This window comes from Ochotona princeps, chromosome 8, assembly GCF_030435755.1.
Source record: "Ochotona princeps isolate mOchPri1 chromosome 8, mOchPri1.hap1, whole genome shotgun sequence".
Classification (NCBI taxonomy): Eukaryota; Metazoa; Chordata; class Mammalia; order Lagomorpha; family Ochotonidae; genus Ochotona; species Ochotona princeps.
This window is the reverse complement of record NC_080839.1, coordinates 64612435-64632394: the sequence shown is the minus strand read 5'-3', so window position 1 is coordinate 64632394 and position 19960 is coordinate 64612435. Positions and strand designations below refer to the sequence as shown.

General features: G+C 46.0%; 1 protein-coding gene across 2 annotated transcripts in view; it reads right to left on the bottom strand.

Moving 5' to 3' along the window:
• Nucleotides 1–19737, bottom strand: part of ASXL2 (ASXL transcriptional regulator 2) — a 138051-nt gene extending 118314 nt beyond the window's left edge. For both annotated transcript variants that reach the window (XM_058668183.1, XM_058668184.1), the window contains exon 1: nt 18935–19737. In XM_058668183.1, the coding sequence (XP_058524166.1) occupies nt 18935–19285 (351 nt within the window). In that variant the 5' untranslated portion in view covers nt 19286–19737. The remainder of the gene's footprint in view (nt 1–18934) is intronic.
• Nucleotides 19738–19960: the final 223 nt, after the last annotated feature.

The window sequence follows — 19960 nt, the reverse complement described above, 5'->3', positions numbered from 1 at the left end:
CCATACAGGAGAGCCTGGGTTTAAGCCCTGGCACAGCTCCCAAATTCAACTTCCTAATGTGCAGCTAAGGCAGCAAAAGGTGAGATGACTTTATAGTTGGGATCTTGCTCCCACATGCGAAACCTGGATTAAGTTTCTGGCTCCCAGCTTCCATTTGGCCAAGTTCAGGACACTGCTAGCAAAAATGTATATATGAAAAACTATGTATGGATTTCAGAGATCTATTGTAGAGTACGACGTCAAGAGACAGAGAAGGGGTAGGCATTTCAGCCCGTGAATTAAGACACTCATGTCCTGCATCAAGTACCTAGATTCAATAACCAGCTTTGGCTCGTGATGCAGCCCACCTATCCCTCTTTCTCTGATTTATCCCTCTCTCCCTCTCCTCCCACTTCCCAAATTCTTTAAAGTCCATGAAAAATTGAAATGACAGGTAAGTCTTGAGTGGACATTTGGATTAGCAGTTGAGTCAGTACAGACTGACCCCTGTCAAGTGCCTGAATTACCATCCCAGTCCCACTCATTCCAGCTTCTGCTGGTATGCATCCTGGGAGGCAGTCAATGACGGCTCAAGTACTTGGGTTTCTGCCACCAAAAAGAAAAACTTGAGATGAGTTCCAGACTCCCAGCTTCATCTGGAGAACAAACCAGCAAATATGAACTCCCTGACTCTCTCAAATGAAAACTTTAAAAGAAGTTGTAGTAATTCCTGAAAAAGCAAACAAAAACACAGGTATGGCGAGATAAAACGACATGTATGGGCTAAGATTTCTCTCCCACAATTATGAAAAATGCTTAAACACTGTTGTCTTCATGTTAACAGGTAAAAGAGATTACTGGATCTAATTGTGTGGGAAGGAGGTGGGGTTGCTGAGAGGTGATCTAAGTTCAAGTCTAGCCTCTGCATACTCTCGGCCTCCTGGCTCACCAAGCGATTGTATCTTGGTACGCACCAATACCAGCATAAGCCTCACAAATGCCAGCATATGGAGCCATCCAACCCCAAACTCTAACCTCCAACTGTAAGATGAAAGAAATGAAGAAAACTTTTTTTTTTTCCCAAAGAAGCTCCTGACAGGTACCTTAAAGTAAAGAAGAGTGGACTCAGGCCCTGCGCGATAGAGTGATGGGTTAAAATTGTCACCTTGAACGCACCAGGATCCCATATAGACGCCGGTTCTAACCCCAGCGCCCCGCTTCCCATCCAGCTCCCTGCCTGTGGCCTGGAAATGCAGTCGAGGACAACCCAAAGCTTTGGGACCCTGCACCCACATGGGAGACCTGGGGGAAGCTCCTGGCTCCTGGCTTCAGACTGGTTCAGCTCTAGCCATTGCGGCCACTTGGGGAGTGAACCATGGGATGGAATATCTTCCTCTCTGTCTCTCCTCCTCTCTGCATATCCGCCTTTCCAATTTAAAAAAAAAAAAAGTGGACTCATACAGCATGTGTCAAGAACTACTCCTAACAGACTGGGAAAGCAGCAGGGAATGGCCCAAATGCTTGGCCTCTGCACCCACATGGGAGAATCTGAAGCAGCTCCTGGCTCCTGGCTTCAGACTGGCCCAACTCCAGCTGTTGCAGCCATTTGGGGAGTGAATCAGGAGACAGATGATCTGTTTCTGTAACTCTGCTTTTCAAGCAAATAAACAAGTCTCTTCAATTTTTTTTTTTTTTGGGGGGGGGAGCGGTGGCATGGCCTAGCAGCTAAAGTCCTCGCCTTGAACGCACCGGGATCCCATATGGGCGCCAGTTCTAATCCTGGCAGCCCCACTTCTCATCCAGCTCCCTGCCTGTGGCCTGGGAAAGCAGTCAAGGATGGCCCAATGCTTTGGGACACTGCACCCATGTGGGAGACCCGGAAGAGGTTCCAGGTTCTTGGCTTCGGATCAGCGCAGCACCGGCCGTTGAGCTCACTTGGGGAGTGAATCATCGGATGGAAGATCTTCCTCTCTGTCTCTCCTCCTCTCTGTATATCTGACTTCGTAATAAAAATAAATCAATCTTTAAAAATTTTTTTAAAAATATTTTTTTTTAAACAGTCCCGGGTGTCAAGACTTTATTCAACACATAGGCCTTTGAGGGTTACCTAAATGTTTGCCAAACCATAACTGTCTGGAGGTAGCTCACAAAGCTTTGGCCTGGCCTGACCCTGGCTGCTGTAGGCATGTGGAGTGTGAACTAGCTGATAGAAGATCTCTTTCACTGTGTCATATGTCGCCATCTCTGTGTCACTCTTTCAAATAAATAAAACAAATTTTTTAAAAAAAGAAGTAAGAAAGGAAGACAGCTAGAGAGCAACAGAAGTTTCCTATCCACTGTTGGGGAAAAAAAAGCTACACTTTTTTTTTAATACTGTTACCAGCATCAGACACAAGGGAACCAACAGTAAAAGAAAACTGGACAGGCAAGAGAAGTATCATAAAAAAAAAAATTACTTTAATGACAGGCCATTAGATTTAAATTTATCTAAAGCCAGATAATGAAACAAAGCAAAACAAAACAATAACTAAGAAAATAAACATTACAGAAAGAACAGATGGATTGGAGGGACGGTGAAATCCATTGTACAAACTACATTAACTAAGCAAGCAAAATGAAAATGGAAAAAAAAAGGACTTCAAAAGCCTGTGAGATTTTTGGAGGCAGGTGACTTTCAAAACTCAAAGGCTGGGGCCAGCGCTATGGCTCGGCTCATTAAGTTGCTGCCTGGTATACCAGCATCCCATGTATGCAACAGCGCAAGTTCTGGTTGTCCCACTTCTGATCCAGTTCCCTGCTAGTACACCCAGGCCAGCAAGAGTGCTTTGGCACACCCCACCCACATAAGACACCAGAGTTCCAGTTCCTGGTTCGGCCTGTCCTGCCCCACTGGGGCCATTCAGAGAATGAAACACATCACTTTGTCTTTCCCTCTCTCTGACTTTGCTTTCACACAAATCAATGTTTAAAAAAACAAAAACCAAAAACGTAAAGTATGACTCTCTAAGTTTTCACATTCTGATGAAATAAAAATGAAATACAAAATAAAACTTGTACCCCTACAGAGGCAAAGTCCTGCCTAGGCAAGTGTTACATTGCTGGGAGAAAAGCACCCAATAGCTGGCAGGCATCCTGGGCCTGGTTAATGGCAACTCTGTGTTAACCATACCAGTGTGCCAAAACAGATGCCTACTCTTTTTTTTTAAAGATCTAGGGGTAAGGGAGTGGAGTGCCCATTGTGCCACCACAGGCACATGCCAGCCAGAACCACCCTACAAACATCACCACGAGCACATGTGCTCACTGGGGAACTGTGCATTGCTAGGGGTTGGGGTTGGGGAGGATGGGGACAGACTGAAATGGGGGCTACTGAGGGCTTGGCATGTATAAAAATGGTTTCTAGGGACTTCTGCAGACTGGGTCACTGTACCTACTGGTAATGGACGGAAGTGAGATGGAGTGGATCAGAAGGGGGAATCAACAGGGCCTCTAGTGAAGCCAAATCTGCTCACACACACAAAAGCTGGGGCAGACCAGGCCAGGCTAGGGTGCAGCAACCACTGGCAACTTGTCAGGGCTGCAGGCAGAACCACACCAGCTTGGGCATGGGAACACACAAAAGCCAGGGCTGGAGGGCAGGCTAGACTAGGCTAGGCCAGACCATAGCACCCACCAGTGAGACCTGGGACTGAGGTGGGCCAGGCCAGGCTAGGTTGAAGCACCCAAAAGTAGGTGTCAAGGTTGGAGGTAGCTACTCAAGACTAAGAACCATGGCTGGGGACAGACCTGGCAGGGGATCCTTGGGAACACCCTGCTAGGCTGCAGCACCTACCAGTGCATGCAAGAGGCAGTGCTACAGACAGGCTGAGCTAAGATAGTGCACACAAAAGCTGGAGCTAAGATAGGCTGGGCTAAGCCAGGCTATTGCACTCACCAGACAAAAAGATGGGACTGGGGGCAGACCAGGCTGGGCTGCAGCATCCTCTGACAAGTGCCAGGGATGAGGACAGGCCACACCAGGCTGGACTGCAGCACCCACCACTCATGAAAGAGCCGGGACTGGGGGCAGGCGAGGCTGAAATAGGCTGCAGCCCTCACTGGCATATATGTAAGCCAGAGCTAAGGAATAACCAGGCTGGACTAGGGAGCAGACCTGCCAGCATGTAGAACAACCAAGGTTCAGGGTGGGCACATTAGGAGTTCGTAGAGGTTGCCCCGACTAGGCTACCACATCTAAGAGTACATGGGAGAGCAATGTCTGGGGGCAGGCTGTGTTGGGCTAGGGTAAACTGCAGTACCCACCAGTGTAAGTGAGATCCAGGCTATTGGGTAGACCCAGGTAGCTGCACCCACTGCGTACAGTACATACACTGTATGGTGAAGGAGGCAAAATGAGCCTGATACTGCACCAGCTGGCACACTCTAGAGCACCAGCTGGCACACTCTAGAGCAAGATCTGAGAACCCAGCAGCTTCGATTCCTTAGAGGCCTTCCCAACTGGACAACTGCATCCAATCCCCATCCTAAGGGAAATTCACATCCACATGCGGTCCAACTCCAGCGCAAATGTTGCAGGACTCAGCCACCTCATGCAAGAATAAAAAGCATACCCAAAAGAACACAAAAGAAAATAGCTGGCTCATCTAAGCCAAAAGATTTGGAGTACCTCATCAGAAGATGGAAAGAAGCAGGGACTGAACAACACTCCAGGCCAAGCTCTATAATAAACACCTAGGACAGCCAACAGGCCTCTGCTGCAACAAAGCTGACAACTTCTCAGAAGAATCAAGGCCACTCAGGTAACATCTTCAGGACCCTTTCCTCCTCCTTTCCCCTTCCCCAATATGGACACAGGAGAGAAAACTGAATCATGTTACCCACCTCCCCCACCCCACCCCAACCCTCTTCATCCTAAAAAGAGGCCCACATGGGTCTGCAACTCCCTAACCTTTATAATAAATACTAAAATAAAATTAAAAGATGAATAACTAAATGCACACACACACACACACACAACTCCTGAGAATATTTAGTTTTAAACACATGGTATTCTCTTACAAATCAGAGAAATCACCCATTAGACTATCAGACACGAATATTTAAAGAAACAAAAAAGATCTCAGGATCCCTCCCTCTCCATGTTAACTTTACATTAAGACAGACACACAACACTAAAAAAAAAACTATAAATCATTTATTTCTCTTATACAAGCACAAAAATACCTTTTATAAACAAAAGCAAAACAATGAACTTTCATTTTAAATAAAAATATTACAGATAACTACGCCAGCCTGGTCTTAACCACTAATGCACAAGAACTTGTGAGATGTGTCTGTAGACAACACATGCCCCTAGCTTCCAAGTCCAACTATGGTGAAACCTGCATTCTATTAATGCACATGATGACAACTGTGACCTTCCCTTTGTACAAATGTATCATTTCACTATTCAATCCGCCTACTCCAATAAAACAAACAACAAAATCACAAGGCAAGTCATAAGATCATTATGAAAGCATAAAATCTGAACCACTTCAGATAACTTTCAGAATGTTGTAAACTGAACTACAAACTCCAGGAAGGCAAACCAGAAACCTAGTTTGAGAAACATTTTCATTCAACCTTATTCATTTGCTGCCTCTTGCCTGCTAGAAAACAGAACTGAGAATGACAGACTAACACCTATTCTCAAGGTGTGACTTTTATATCACAAACCAGTAGCGGTTTTCTTCTGGCAAAAATGTCTGTAATCGTTTCCAGAAATGTATATCAACATTGAATCCTGTTTTAACAAAAGATACCATGACTCCCAAAGCCACTGTGGTGTCTAACTCTGACAAGCAGTAATCCCCTGAACACACGGGAATGGTTGCCTTGGAGTTGGGCAACACCCGCCCGGATGCAGTTACCACCTGAAACAAGCAGTGAAGAAGACAGTGCTATGGGAAGAACAGTGCTTCAGAAATACAGAGAAAAAGAAAAATGAAAATGTGCTAGAGTAACTGGGGACAAAGTTTTGCATTGCTGTTTCCTTAAAGAATGGCAGGATACTGTGTTGAACAGCATTCCAGGGCCTCTTGAATGAGTACTTCAAAAAGTTTAGGGCCCAGCGGCATGGCCTAGCGGCTAAAGTCCTCGCCTTGAACGCACCGGGATCCCATATGCGCGCCGGTTCTAATCCCGGCAGCTCCACTTCTCATCCAGCTCCTTGCTTGTGGCCTGGGAAAGCAGTCAAGGATGGCCCAATGCTTTGGGACCCTGCACCCGTGTGGGAGACCCGGAAGAGGTTCCAGGTTCCCGGCTTCGGATCGGCGCGTACCGGCCGTTGCGGCTCACTTGGGGAGTGAATCATCGGACGGAAGATCTTCCTCTCTGTCTCTCCTCCTCTCTGTATATCTGACTTTGTAATAAAATAAATAAATCTTAAAAAAAAAAAAGTTTAAGTAAAATTGAATTAACAGATTATTTTGGCACCAAAAAATGGAATTCATGCATAGTTTTTGATCATATACATTTTCCATGAACTTTCTGAAGACCCTTCTATACATATTTGGAAAACTGGGGAAAGGGCAGGAAACTGAGCAGCACTGTGGTACAGTAGATAAAGCTGCCTCGTACAGTGCTAGTATCCCATACAGGCACTGGTTTGAGTCTCAGTTGTTCCACTTCCGATCCAGCTCACTGCAAATGTACCTGGGAAAGGAGCAGAGTATGAACCAAGCACTGGGCCCCTGTACCCACATGTGGAGGAAGCTTCTGGCTTCTGACCAGCCCAGAGCTGGCCATTGCAGCCATTTTAGGAGAGAACCTGCAGATGAAAGAGCTCTGTCTCTCCCTCTCTTCTCTATATAACTTTGCCTTTCGAACAAATGAGTACAAATTTTTAAAGATTTATTTGTTTCATTAGGAAGGTTGATCAGATTTACACAGACAAGACGAGCCAGAGAAAAAGATCTTCCATCTGCTGGTTCACTTCCCAAGCGGTCACAATGGCCCCAACAGCAAGAGATGAGCTGATCCCAAGCCAGGAGCCTCTTCCGGGTCTCCAAGATGAGTGCAGGGTCCTAAGACTTTGGGCTGTCCTCCACTGCTTTCCCAGGCCACACGCAGGGAGCTGGATGGGAAGTGGAACTGCAAGAAACGAACCAGCGCCCATATGCAATCCCAGCACTTCCAAGGTAAGAGATTTAGCGATTGAGCCATTGCACTGGGACTGAAATAAAACTTTAAAACACAAACAAACAAAAAAACAAACTTCCACCAAAATAAACATCTCTTAACTCATTCGACTTCCCAAGAACTTTCTGAAGTATCCTTGTATATGTGAAAATTTTAGGAAACTGACAGATTCTGATGGCTTCCATCAGAAAATGTGCATGGGTTAAGAGTAATTCAAAAAGGAGGGCCCGGTGCAATAGTCTAGCTACTACATCCTCATCTTGCAACCCCCAGGATTCCATATGGGCATGGGTTCGTGTCCCAGGCTGCTCCACTTCCTATCCAGCTCCCTGCTTGTGGCCTGGGAAGGCAGAAGTGGATGGTCCAAAGCCTTGGGATCCTGCATCCACGTGAGAGACTTAGGAGAAGCGCCTGACTCCCAGCTTCAAATAGGCTCAGCTCCAGCCACTGCAGCCACTTGGGGAGTGAACCAGCAGACAGAAAATTTTTCTCTCTGTCTCCCCGTCTCTGTGTAAATCTGCCTTTCCAAATTAAAAAAAAAAAAAAAGTCTTTAGCAAAAAAAAAAGTAATTAAAATAAATATGAAATTAGAAAAATAAGGACAATAAATTTGTACTTCTTCACACGAGGTTTCCCAGACTCCTACCAAAAAATCCTAAAAATGGTCCAATCTTCTCAAAACACACACAATGCTATCTTCCACATAAAATTCTTCATTACACCTAGCTGTCAGCCCAACTTTTACAACCCTTTACATTTGGCCCCAATCTAACTTTTCTGGGTTTATCTGCCTTCACAATGCATAACGGTCAAGGGTAAACTGACCATGAGTCAAGCAGACCCAGTGCTGTTCAGCCTTCCTTATCTGGAATGCCCTTATTTTTCAGACACCTGTAAAGGTTTTATCCACTATCCTTGAATACCCAGGTCAAACTTCTCAGAGTCCAACCCAGCTCCTGACTCGCCCAAAATGTAGTACTACTAGCAATTTGCTATTATGTATCTTCAACAGCATGAATTCATTTTATTTATGATTACAAGCCTTACTATTTACTGAGGTTAAAACAACTCAAATTTCACAGTTCATGTGCCAGGGTTCTGGGCACATTAGCTGGCTTAAAATCTTACTGGGTTACAATCAAAACATCAGCTGAGGCTGTGAGCTCATCCGAGGTGTGAGGTCTCACCCCAAGCTCTGCAGTTCTTGGCAGACCTCGGGACTTTTTGGCTGTAGGACACAGGATGTTGCCTTTCTGGCTCTCGGCCACGAGGCACACAGCAGCTAGGGACTGCCTGCCGCTCCCTGCCATTTGACCTCTACACAGGCAGTTCACAACATGGCCACTTGTTTCTTTTCAAGGTCTTAAGAAGTACCTCTTCTTGCTTCAAATCTCTTTTCTCTGGCCTCTAGACCCTGTTAAAAGAGCTTACCTGACAGGCAGGCTCACCCCTTTGATTAAAGTCAAATCTAATTACCTCTGCAAAATCCCTTCATCTTTGCTGTAGAACATAACCGAATTACAGTTATACCCCACCACATTCACAAGTCCAACCCTCAAAGGAACAGGAATCCTGCAATATCTTAGAATTCTCTTTGTCAAAGCTATATATCTGTATGATTAATTCATTTCTTAAAATGTGCTTTAGAAGGGCCGGCACAGTGGTATAACATGCTAATCCTCCACCTGCAGCGCTCGCATCTCGTACAGGCACCAGTTTGCGTTTCAACTGCTCTATTTCAATGCTGCTCTGTTTATGGCCCTGGAAGGCAGAGGATGGCTCCAGACCTCGGACATTTACACCATGTTGGAGACCCACAAAGAGGTCCCTGGCTTCAGATCACCACAACTTTGGCTATTGTGGCCACTTGAGTGAACCAGTGGGCAGAAGATCTTTCTCTCTGCCTCTCTTTCTCTCCGTAGACTGGCCTTTCAAATAAAAATAAGTAAGTCTTTAAAACCAAAAGAGAAGAAAGATGAGAAACACAGACTCACACTTGACGGGAGGAGCTGGACAAAGCAGTGCAGCCCCATGTGGAGGGTCTACTGAGGAGGTGTGATGTTCATGGCTCTGTCAGATCTCTGCGGGATTCGACCCTGACTCAGGAAAGAGACAGCAAAAAAAAAAAAAAAAAAAAAAAAAAAAAAAACAGGGGTCCCTGAAACTCTCCCTTTGAACTTCTTCAAACTCCTAGCTTCAGATCAGCGCAGCACCAGCCGTTGTAGCCACTTGGGGAATGAATCATCAGACGGAAGATCTTCCTCCCTGTCTCTCCTCCTCTCTGTATATCTGCATTTCCAACAAAAATAAATAAATCTTTTTTTAAAATATTTTATTTATTTATTTGGAAAAGCAGATATACAAAGAGACAGAAAGACTACAACAGTTGGAGCCAAGCCAATCTGAAGTCAGGAGCCAGGAACCTCCTCCAGGTCTCCCATGCAGATGCAGGGTCCAAAGGCTTTGGGCCGTCCTCGACTGCTTTCCCAGGCCACAAGCAGGGAGCTGGATGGGAAGTGGAGCAGCCTGGGACACAAACCAACACCCATATGGGATCCCAATGCATGCAAGGCGAGGATTTAGCCACTAAGCTATTCACCAGACTCAAAAAACACCTTCATAATATTTTTACTTATTTACATTTATTTTTCTCATTAAAAACATAAAATGATCCATTTGTTACATTTTCAGCAATATTAAAAATGCTTACAATATACCAGTATATTTTTCTTTTTTTTTTTAAGATGTATCTTATTTTTATTGGAAAGTCAGATATAGAGAGGAGAAACAAAGATCTTCTGTCTGTTGATTCACTCCCCAAGCATTCACAATGGCTAGAACTAAGCTGATCTGAAGTCAAAAGCCAGAAGCCTCTTCTGGGTCTCTCATGCGGGTGCAGAGTCCCAAAGCCTTTGGCCGTTTTCCTCTGCTTTCCCAGGCCACAAGCACAGAGCTGGATGGGAAGCGGGGCCACCAGGATTGGAACCAGAGCCTATATGGGATCTGATGCATGCAATGCAAGGACCTTAGCTGCTAAGTTACCACGCTAGACCCACACTAGCATTTTTCATACAACTTATTTTATCTTTATTGGAAAGGCAGATTTACAGAGAGAAAGAAGACAGAAAGTCTTGCACTGGTTCACTCCCCAAGCGGCTGTAAAGGCGAGAACTGAACTGATCTGAAGCCAGGAGCCAGGAGTTTCTTCCAGGTCTCCCAGGGGTGGTGCGGGGCCCAAAGGCCTTGAGCTGTCCTTCTCTGCTTTCCCAGACCAAAAGCAGGGAGCTGGAAAGGAAGTGGAGCAGCCAGGACATAAACTGCTACGCATATGGGATGCTGGTGCCTGCAGTAAGAGGGTTAACCAGCGGAGCTACCATGCTGGCTTCCATATTTTTTTTTACTGAAGATTTACTTATTTATTTATTTGAAAGGCAGAGTTAACAGCAAGAGATTCTCCATCTGCTGGCTCACTCCCCAGATGGCTTTCATAGCCAGAGCTGGGCCAGACCAAAGCCAGGAAACCAGGATTTTTTCCAGGTCTCCCAACATAGAAGCAGGGGCCAAATGTCTTGGGCCATCCGCCACTGCTTTCCCAAGCCCATTAGCAGGAAGCTAAATGGAAAATGAAATGGCCAAGGCATGAATCAGCAGCCATAAGGGATGCTGGCATCACAGATGGTGGCTTAACTCACTGCACACAATGCTGGCCCCTTCCCATAGTATCATCTTATCACTTAACACTCCAAGTAAGATTTCATGATAATCTCCATTTTCCAGTAAGACTGAAAAATTTATTTTATTACTTTTTTAAAGATTTATTTTATTTTCATTACAAAGTCGGTTATACAGAGAGGAGGAGACACAGAGAGCAAGATCTTCCGTCCAATGATTCACTCCCCAAGTGAGCGCAACGGCCGGTGCTGTGCTAATCCGAAGCCGGGAACCTGGGACCTCTTCCAGGTCTCCCACTTCCAGGGTCCCAAATCTTTGGGCCATCCTCTACTGCTTTCCCAGGCCACAAGCAGGGAGCTGGATGGGAAGTGGAGCTGCCGGGATTAGAACTGGCGCCCACATGGGATCCCAGGGCGTTCAAGGCGAGGACTTTAGCTGCTAGGCCATGCTGCCGGGCCCAAGATTGAAAAATTTAGATATAGATAGCATAAAGCTTTTCAACTCTAAATATGATTCTTATACTGGAACAGCAGCTTTACCTGGAAATGTGCAGACTCTCCAGCCACACCGCAGCACAAAATCTCAATCAAAATCTGCATTATGGGAGTGGGCATTTGGCACAGCAGTTAAAACTATGCTTCAGATATTCACACCCAATATCCAAATGCCTGGGTTCAAGTCCCAGCTCTGCTTCTAATTCCAGCTTCCCGCTAATGTGCACCTTTCAAAGGCAGGAGGCAAAGGTCTAGGTACTTGGGGCCTACTCACCCATATGGGAGGCCTAGATTGAGTTCCAAGCTCCTGACTTTGGCCTGGCCCAGTCCTGTCTACTGCAGGCGTAACGAATTAGCATAAGGAAGCTAGCCCTCTCCTGTTTTGCATTCCAAAAAAATTTTTCTAAGTTTCTTTTTTAATTTTAAAATCTGCATTATACCAAGACTTCTAAATGATTCTTCTGCATATTGATGTGTGAGCCCTGGTTTAAATAACTTGTCCAAGTTGATACAACAAATAATATAGATCAAATCCAGATTCGCATGACTCAAAGTCTGTGTTCAACCACCAGCTAACAATTATGTCATTTTCTTAAACAGGGTCCATAGTTATTGTTATGGTTACTCCCAAGCTGCCATTTTAAAAGCCCACTTTTTTCCCCATTTTGTCTTTCATGGGTTATTAAGGATATGTATGAAAGTTATTTCTCTATTAACTTTATCTGTGCACTATCCTTTCACATTTTGACACAAACATACAAAATATACACACAAAAAAGAAAACCTTGCATATGTGTCATGGGTATTCATTTTAAAATTGCAGTTTGTCAGAAACTCTCACATCAGAAAGAAAACCAGTCAAAAAACAGTAAAACACTATGCTGTGCTACCATTTAGAAGTCAGTCACTAACACCACTCAACTCTATTTGAAACTGAATATGACTAAACCAACCACTGAATAATTCAAACATCAGTGAGTTAAAGATTTACAATGATGTGCAGCCATCACAGCTGTGAGCTCAATGAAGTCCATCAGGAATGTAGTGGCAACTGCTAGTCACTGACTAAAAAACTGCCAAATAAAAGGTCCTTAACAGCATTTTTTTTTGCCAAAAGATGGATCAACTTGGAGAATACATTAATTAATTAATAAGTTTTACAGCCCTCTGATGCACAGGACCAAGTACAATACACTTTTACCACAAGCCTATTTTATCCAGTTGAGCAAGTTCAGAAGCAAGAATGACCACAGGCATTTCTCAATATCCAAATGCAACTCCAAGGAGTCTTTGCAGGCAAATATCCTAGTGTCTCTCAAAATAATTTTCTTTCACAAAGCGATATTCAACCAGACTTCAAACAAAACCTAATTATAGCTGACTAGTTTGTAACAGAAAACAAATCTTCTGTCTTCAATTTTTAAAACACATACAAAAGCAAGAAATTCGGTTATGCTCTGCAAGACAGAAACATTTTTAAACAAAGTTTCTACTTTCTAGGGCACAAAGACTCACAGGTACAAAAACAGAAATTTCCCCCTATTTGTCCAAAATAGACATTTTATACAGGAAAGACAGACCTTCAGGACCAACATTATCTTAAAAGTACTTAGCATCTTTGAGGGAGAAACTTTTCTTAATAGGTCCTAAAGACTGCAAAATACAAAAGGCAATTTTGTTTACATTTAACATTAAACATGAGCAGCAACAACAAAAGATCTTAAGTTAAATCAAAAGACAAAACTGGGGAAAAGATCAACACGAAGGACAGAGGGCTTCCTTCATCTACCCAGCATTCTCAGAGATCAGTGTGAAAAAGAAGAGGAAGCAACAGAGGAAAAGGGCGAAAGATGTGAAGATATAAGTGAAGAAAACAGTCAATAAGCACCAGAAATTATTTCACATCTGGAGTAATAGCAATGGCAGCCACTGGCCAAATGTGATTATGTAATGTAGTACCAGTGAAATAAAAATCAGTTCCTCAGTCACTGCAGGCCCTTTTTTAGTGGACAAATGGCCAAATACCAGTGACTAGTGTTTTCCACCCTGAGGAGTACCAACATAAAACATTTTCATTAAGTTCTCCTAAACAAACCACCACCAAAACTGTTTTGCTATTATATTAAAACATCAAACAGCAAGACTGATAGAACCCTGAGGCTGGCACTGTGGGTCAGCAAATTAAACCATTAAACCACCTCTTGTGACACCAGTACACTTTGTCACAGTGCTGGTCTGAGTCCAGGTTGGTCTGCTTCAGATGCAGTTTCTTGCTAATATGCCTGGGAAGGCAGCAACAAATGGCAAAGGGCCCCTGCCACCAATATGGGATCCCTGGCTGGAGTTGTTGGTTCCCAGCTTCAGTCTGGCCCAGCCTTGGGTGTTGGGGCCGTTTGTGTATACACACACACACACACACATATATACGTGTATAGACAGATAAATAGATACACCCTTTCAACTAGAAAAAAGGGGGAAAGTAGCAACTTTCACATTTTTAGAAGACAATATAAATTGGTGTCAAGTTTGAAAGACTTAAAAGGATAACAAGTTCACATACTCTATCCTAACTGTTCGATCCACGAAAACTCATAAATTCATACATGCTCAGATGTATGCAGTAAAGTCTTTTTTTAAACATTTACTTTATTTTTATTTGAAAGGTAGTGTCACAAAAAGGAGAGAAGAGATTTTCCATCCACTGATTCACTCCCCAAATGGCCCCAGTGGCTAGAGCTGAGCCAATACAAAGCCAGGAGCCTCCTCTGAAGCTCCCACAAGGGTGCAGGGACCAAAGGACTTCAGCCAATCTCTGATGCTTTCCTAGGTCATAATAAGCAGGAAGCTAGATTGGAAGCGACCCAGCCAGGACTTAAACCAGCACCCATATGGGATGCTGGCGCTGCAAAGACACAACTAATTCACCACCACACTGGCCCCACAGTGAAGTATATGCTACAAGCTGGAGGCAGGAGATGGGGACACATTTATGACCTGTATGCCCAATAATCATAGGCTAATTTTTAAATAATGCCTAAATTTAAAAATGGAGTATTATAAAGCCGTTAGAGAATGAAAGACATTTAAGTAATGGCCTGAAAAGACAGCCACATGTTCATAAAGGAAAGCAGTTACAGTACTTCATGACAAGCTCATGTAAGCATACCTTTTTGTATATTTGGGATAAGAAGTACAGAGGACTATATTTAACAAACTATCAATCACAGTTAATTTCAGTAAGTAACTATTTTCACTAGCTCAGTATGTAGGATCCAACTTAATCCATGTCCACCACAGTGACACCTCCAGAATTTACACTTTACACGCGTCTATTACAATCACATGTCAATTTCTGGGGGCAGGAAGTCATGGCATAGTAGTCTAAGCCTCCAGCAGCAGTACTGGCATCCCTTTTATGGGTACTGGCTCAAGTCCTAGCTGTTCTGAGTCCAATCCAGCTCCCTGCCATGGTCCGGGAAAGCAGTGGGCATCTGAAAGAAGCTCCCGGCTTTGGACAGGCCCAGCCCGGCACTGCACCTACTTAGGGAGTAAACAAGCAAATGGAAAGATGGATCTCAATCTCACTCTTTCTCTCTCTTGTTTCTCCTCTCTGTAATGCTTTCAAATAAAATAAATCCTTAAAAGACAAAAAAAAATCTACTTATCAACTTCTCAAAAAGAATGAGCCTTTATTAAAAACTCAATTTAAGGCAAATAAAATGATTTTAAGTCATATGTGAAGAATTCTAAACACTGTACACTCAATAACATGTAAACAACACTAAAAACAGAAATCACACTGCACTAAAAATACTAAACTGGAAATAGATATTAAGCAGGGATGCCTACAGCCTGGTTCAAGTCCAGCTCTGCTTCCGCTAAAGTGCCCTGGAAAGCAGAAGAAGGCCCAACTACTTGTAACCCTGTCAAGCATGTAGGAGATCCAGATAGAGTTCCTGGCTCCTGGCTCTGGCCAGTTCTGATTACAACCATTTGAAAGAGATACTGAGTGAATGAAAAATCAGTATCTCTTTCTCTCTGTTCTCCATCACTGCTTTTCAAATAAATAAATTTTTTTTTTAAAGATTTATTTTTATTACAAAGTCAGATATACAGAGAGGAGGAGAGACAGAGAGGAAGATCTTCATCCGATGATTCACTCCCCAAGTGAGCCATAACGGGTCGGTGCTTCGCTGATCCAAAGCCAAGAACCAGGAACCTCTTCCGGGTCTCCCACACGGGTGCAGTGTCCTAAAGCATTGGGCCGTCCTCAACTGCTTTCCCAGGCCACAGGCAGGGAGCTGGATGGGAAGTGGAGCTTCCGGGATAAGAACTGATGCCCATATGGGATCCCGGCGCGTGTAAGGTGAGGACTTTAGCTGCTAGGCCACGCCGCCGGGCCCCTAAAGAAATCTTTTTTAAAAAATACTAAACTGGGCCTGGCGGTGTGGCCTAGCAGCTAAAGTCCTCACCTTACACGCGCCGGGATCCCATATGGGCATCAGTTCTTATCCCGGCAGCTCCACTTCCCATCCAGCTCCCTGCTTGTGGCCTGGGAAAGCAGTCAAGGATGGTTCAAGCTTTGGGACCCTGCACCCACATGGGAGACTCAGAGGAGGCTCCATATTCCTGGCTTCAGATGGGCTCAGCTCCGTCCGTTGCGGCCACTTGAGAGTGAATCATCGGATGGAAGATCCTCCTCTGTCTCTCCTCCTTTCTGTATACCTGACTTTCCAATAAAATAAAATAAATCTTAAAAAGATATAAAAGTTTTGTTATTACTTTTCTGAAACTGTCTCCTAAAACATTTGATACTGTGATGTGTAGGAAAAGCTGGAGCCAGCGCTATCTCATAGTATCAGCACCCCATATTGGAGCACTGGCTTGAGTCCTGGTTGTGCCACTTCACATTCAGCTCCCTCTTACTGGGCTGCTGCCCATGGGGGAGACCCGGATGGAGATTCAGCCTTCAGTCTGGGTCAGTCCCAGGTAATGGAGCTATTTGGGGAGTGAACTCACAGATGGAAAGATCTGTCTATCACTGTCTTCTTTCTGTGTCACTCTACCTTTCAAGTACTTTTAAGTCTTACAATCACTTCTCCTGGTCCTCTTCTATTTATTATTATTATTTTAAGATTTATATATGGGCCTGACTGAAGTAGTAGCCTACTGGCTAAAGTCCTTGCCTTAGATGGGCTGGGATCCCTTATGAGCACCAGTTCGTGTCCCGGCACCCAACTTCCCATCCAGCTCCCTGCTTGTGGCCTGGGAAAGAGAACTGCCCAAAAGCCTTGGGACCCTGCACCCATGTGGGAAACCCTGAAGAGACTCCTGGCTCCTGGTTTCAGACCAGCTCAGCACCAGCTGTCGCGGCAACAGGGGAAGTGAACCAGTGGAGGGAAGATTTTCTTTTCTATCTCTCTTCTTCTCTCTACATCTGACTTTCCAATAAAATTAATAAATAAACAAAGTAATTTTCTTAAATTCCTATTTTTATTGGAAATGTAGATTTATAAGAGAGGGAGACACAGAAAAATACAAAGATCTTCCATATGCTGGTTCACTATCCAAGTGGTCACAATGGCTGGAGCTGAGCCAATCCGAAACCAGGAGCCAGGAGCTGCTGCTTCTGGGTCTCCCATGTGAATGGATGCAGGTCCCAAGGCTTTAGGCCGTCCCCCACTGCTTTCCCGGGCTACAAGCAGGGAGCTAGATGGAAAGTGGAGCAGCCAGGACACATACCAGTGCCCACATGGGATGCTGGCACTTGCAAGATGAGGATTAGCCAGTTGAGCCACTGTGTCAATTTTCCTCAATAAACCTATCCAAAAACAACCAGTTAGGGAATGAAATGTGCAAATATAGCAATTGATTATAAGAAAACTGAAACAGATTAGAGTCACACTAATTCTTCCTTTCTGTCACCACCATGATTAGGCTATTTTATCCAAAGAGACCATAATTCAATAACTACTCTCAAGATCCTAGAAACATAACATTAATTAACATAATTAGGGTTGACGTCTGCTTACCTATAATTAAAATTAACCCAGCTTCTTTTATTAAACAGGAAAAGGTCTTGAAAAATTCATGAGGAAAGCTATCTGTGAAGGGGTAATTTCATCATAAAAAAAATCATTTTTAGCGTTTATTTCTTTGATTTTATGAAGATGGACTGTCAGTAAAACACTCAATAGCTTCCAAGTGCCTTTATTTTTTCCACTTTTCACATATCCATCTAAACCAGAAAGACAGGTTGAAGCCTCATCAACCCCCTAATGCATAATGTTTACAAAACAAATGTCCCCGGTTTACAAAACAAATGCACAAGGTTGAATAAATAGCATGACCCAAGATGTGTGGAGGCAAGCAAACAAAAAAGACTAGGCAACAGTATATCAAAATGTCAAAAGACGTAGCCTAAGGAGGAAATACAGGATTTTAAAAATTTTTCTTCTTTGTACTTAACTACAGTCCTTTAGAATTTATGATTTTAATATTTGGGGAGGGGGAAAAGTCTCGTTCCACACCCACACGCTCACTTGGAAGCGTAACTCCACCTTGTCTGAGTTATTCCGGACACCCCACCGCTGGCGGCCGCGCGCCTCTCACTTCCCAGCCCTGAGCGGCTGCCGCGCCCTCAACGACGAAATCTACTTCACTCCCTCCTCCCATGTCATCTCTACGCTTTTAATGGTTGCTTTTTACAAACACAGCAAACGTCCTCGGTAAGCCTAAATATTGCACCGGTCTCAATCTACGCCTAAAACTTCTTTACAACAAAGTGAGAGGCGAGGGGGAGGAGAGGCGGGGGAGGAGGGGGCATCCACTTTGCACACCCACGGCAACTTGGTGCGGCCACCTCCACTTTGGAGACGGACAAGTGGAGGCCGAGCAAACTACACGTCCCGCCATGCATTGCTGCCTTGTTCTGAGTAGGTCTCTACGGAAACAGGAAAAAAAAGATCCTACAAGTCCCACCTGTTACTTCGTTTCTAAACACCTCCTTCACTTTCAGGCTCCCAACAGCAAACAAAAACAAAAGCCTCGGGACCTCGCGTCGGCTCCGGGAGCCAGAGGGGTACAGGGGGGCTCGCGGCCGGACGGCGGGTCCGCCGCGGCGGGCCAATCCTGCCGGGCTGCCGGGAGCGCTCCCCTCTTCTCTCCGGGGCTGCAGGCACGCACCAGCCTGCTCCGGGCTGCATGCAACGGAGAGGAGGGGGTGCTCGTCAGCCCGCAGCATGGGGACAAGAGCCGGTCATCCGGCGAGCACCCACACACGACTGCCCCGCGCCCTGTCGGGGTGCTCCCACAGAGCGGGGAGCGACGACGACGCGACCCCCCAAGACAACAGCCCCCAAACACCCAGAGGACTCGTCGCAGACGCTGGGAGCAGCCGCCAGCCCCGCCGCCGCGACCTCCTTCCGCCGGGGCGCCTCCATTCCCGCGGGGACCGCCACCCCGACGCTAACCGCCGCCCTCTCCGCGGGGTCCGCTGCCCCCTCAAACCGGGGTCGCTGGGGCCAGGGGACCTCCCTTCCCCTGCGACTGGCGGACGGCAAGGGAATGAAACCCTCCCCCCGGCCTTCCCTTCGCTCCCTCCCCCTTACCGTCTTGGCGGCCTCCGCCCAGGTCCTGCCCTTCTTCCTACGGCCCTTTTCCCTCATGTCGGGTCTTGAACTGACTGGGAGGCTCCCGAGTCCGGGCTCCGGCCGCCCTCCCTGCCTGCTCTGCCCTGCGCTGGTTTTATTTCTTATTATTATTATTTTATTTTTTTCCCGCAGTGTCGGGAAAGGTGGGAGAAAAGGGAAGTCAGGCCGGAGGAGCGCCCAAGCAGAGGAAGCGGCCGGGGGTGCTGCGCGGGGGGGGTCTATGGGGCGGCCGGTCCTCCTGCTGCCGTTGCTACTGCGACCGCCGCTGCCATATTGGGTTCTTACTGTACAGGCAGCCGCTACGGTCATGTGACCGCTCCCGCGCGGCCGTCACTACTGTACGCAGCCGGCAGCGCCGCGCACGCGCGCGCGCCCCCGCCTCCTGCGCCCGGCGCCCGAGACAACCGAGCCGGCGCTTCGCCACGCCCCCGCCCTTCCGTTCTCCGCCTCTACCCCGGAGCGTGCGCGTGAGGGAAGGCCGCCGGCGTGAACCTGCCCGCGGAAGCGGAACTGGAGCGCGCCGGCTGCCGCAGGGAGTTCTGGCGGACCTGGGACCTGTTTCCTCAGGGCCGGCCGGTACCAGCTGTCCCTCCTACGGAGACTCGTGCTTGGGTGTTCTTGTGTGTTGGTCCTTGTCCCTGTGGCCATTCGCCACAGTTCTTATCCCCTTGTTCACCCCGTTTGATGGAGGACAGCGGATGAGTGATCGGCTCAGAGCCCTTTCCACGTCTCCGCTCAGACTGAGAGGACTTTCTGGCACGTCACCAGGAACTTTAACATGTGAATCCTCTCATCAAGGGCAGAAATGGTGTGTGTGTTTATCTCGGTGAGCTCAGCCCCTGGCGCAGTGCCTGCAAGTGCTAGGCACCTGATAAATATTTGCGGAGTGATTCAGCAGTGGTTGTAGTCAGAAACCATTATTTCTATTGTCCGTAATTACCCCCCCCCCCCTTGGGAGACCGGGCAGCGGCAGTGTGGCGTCTT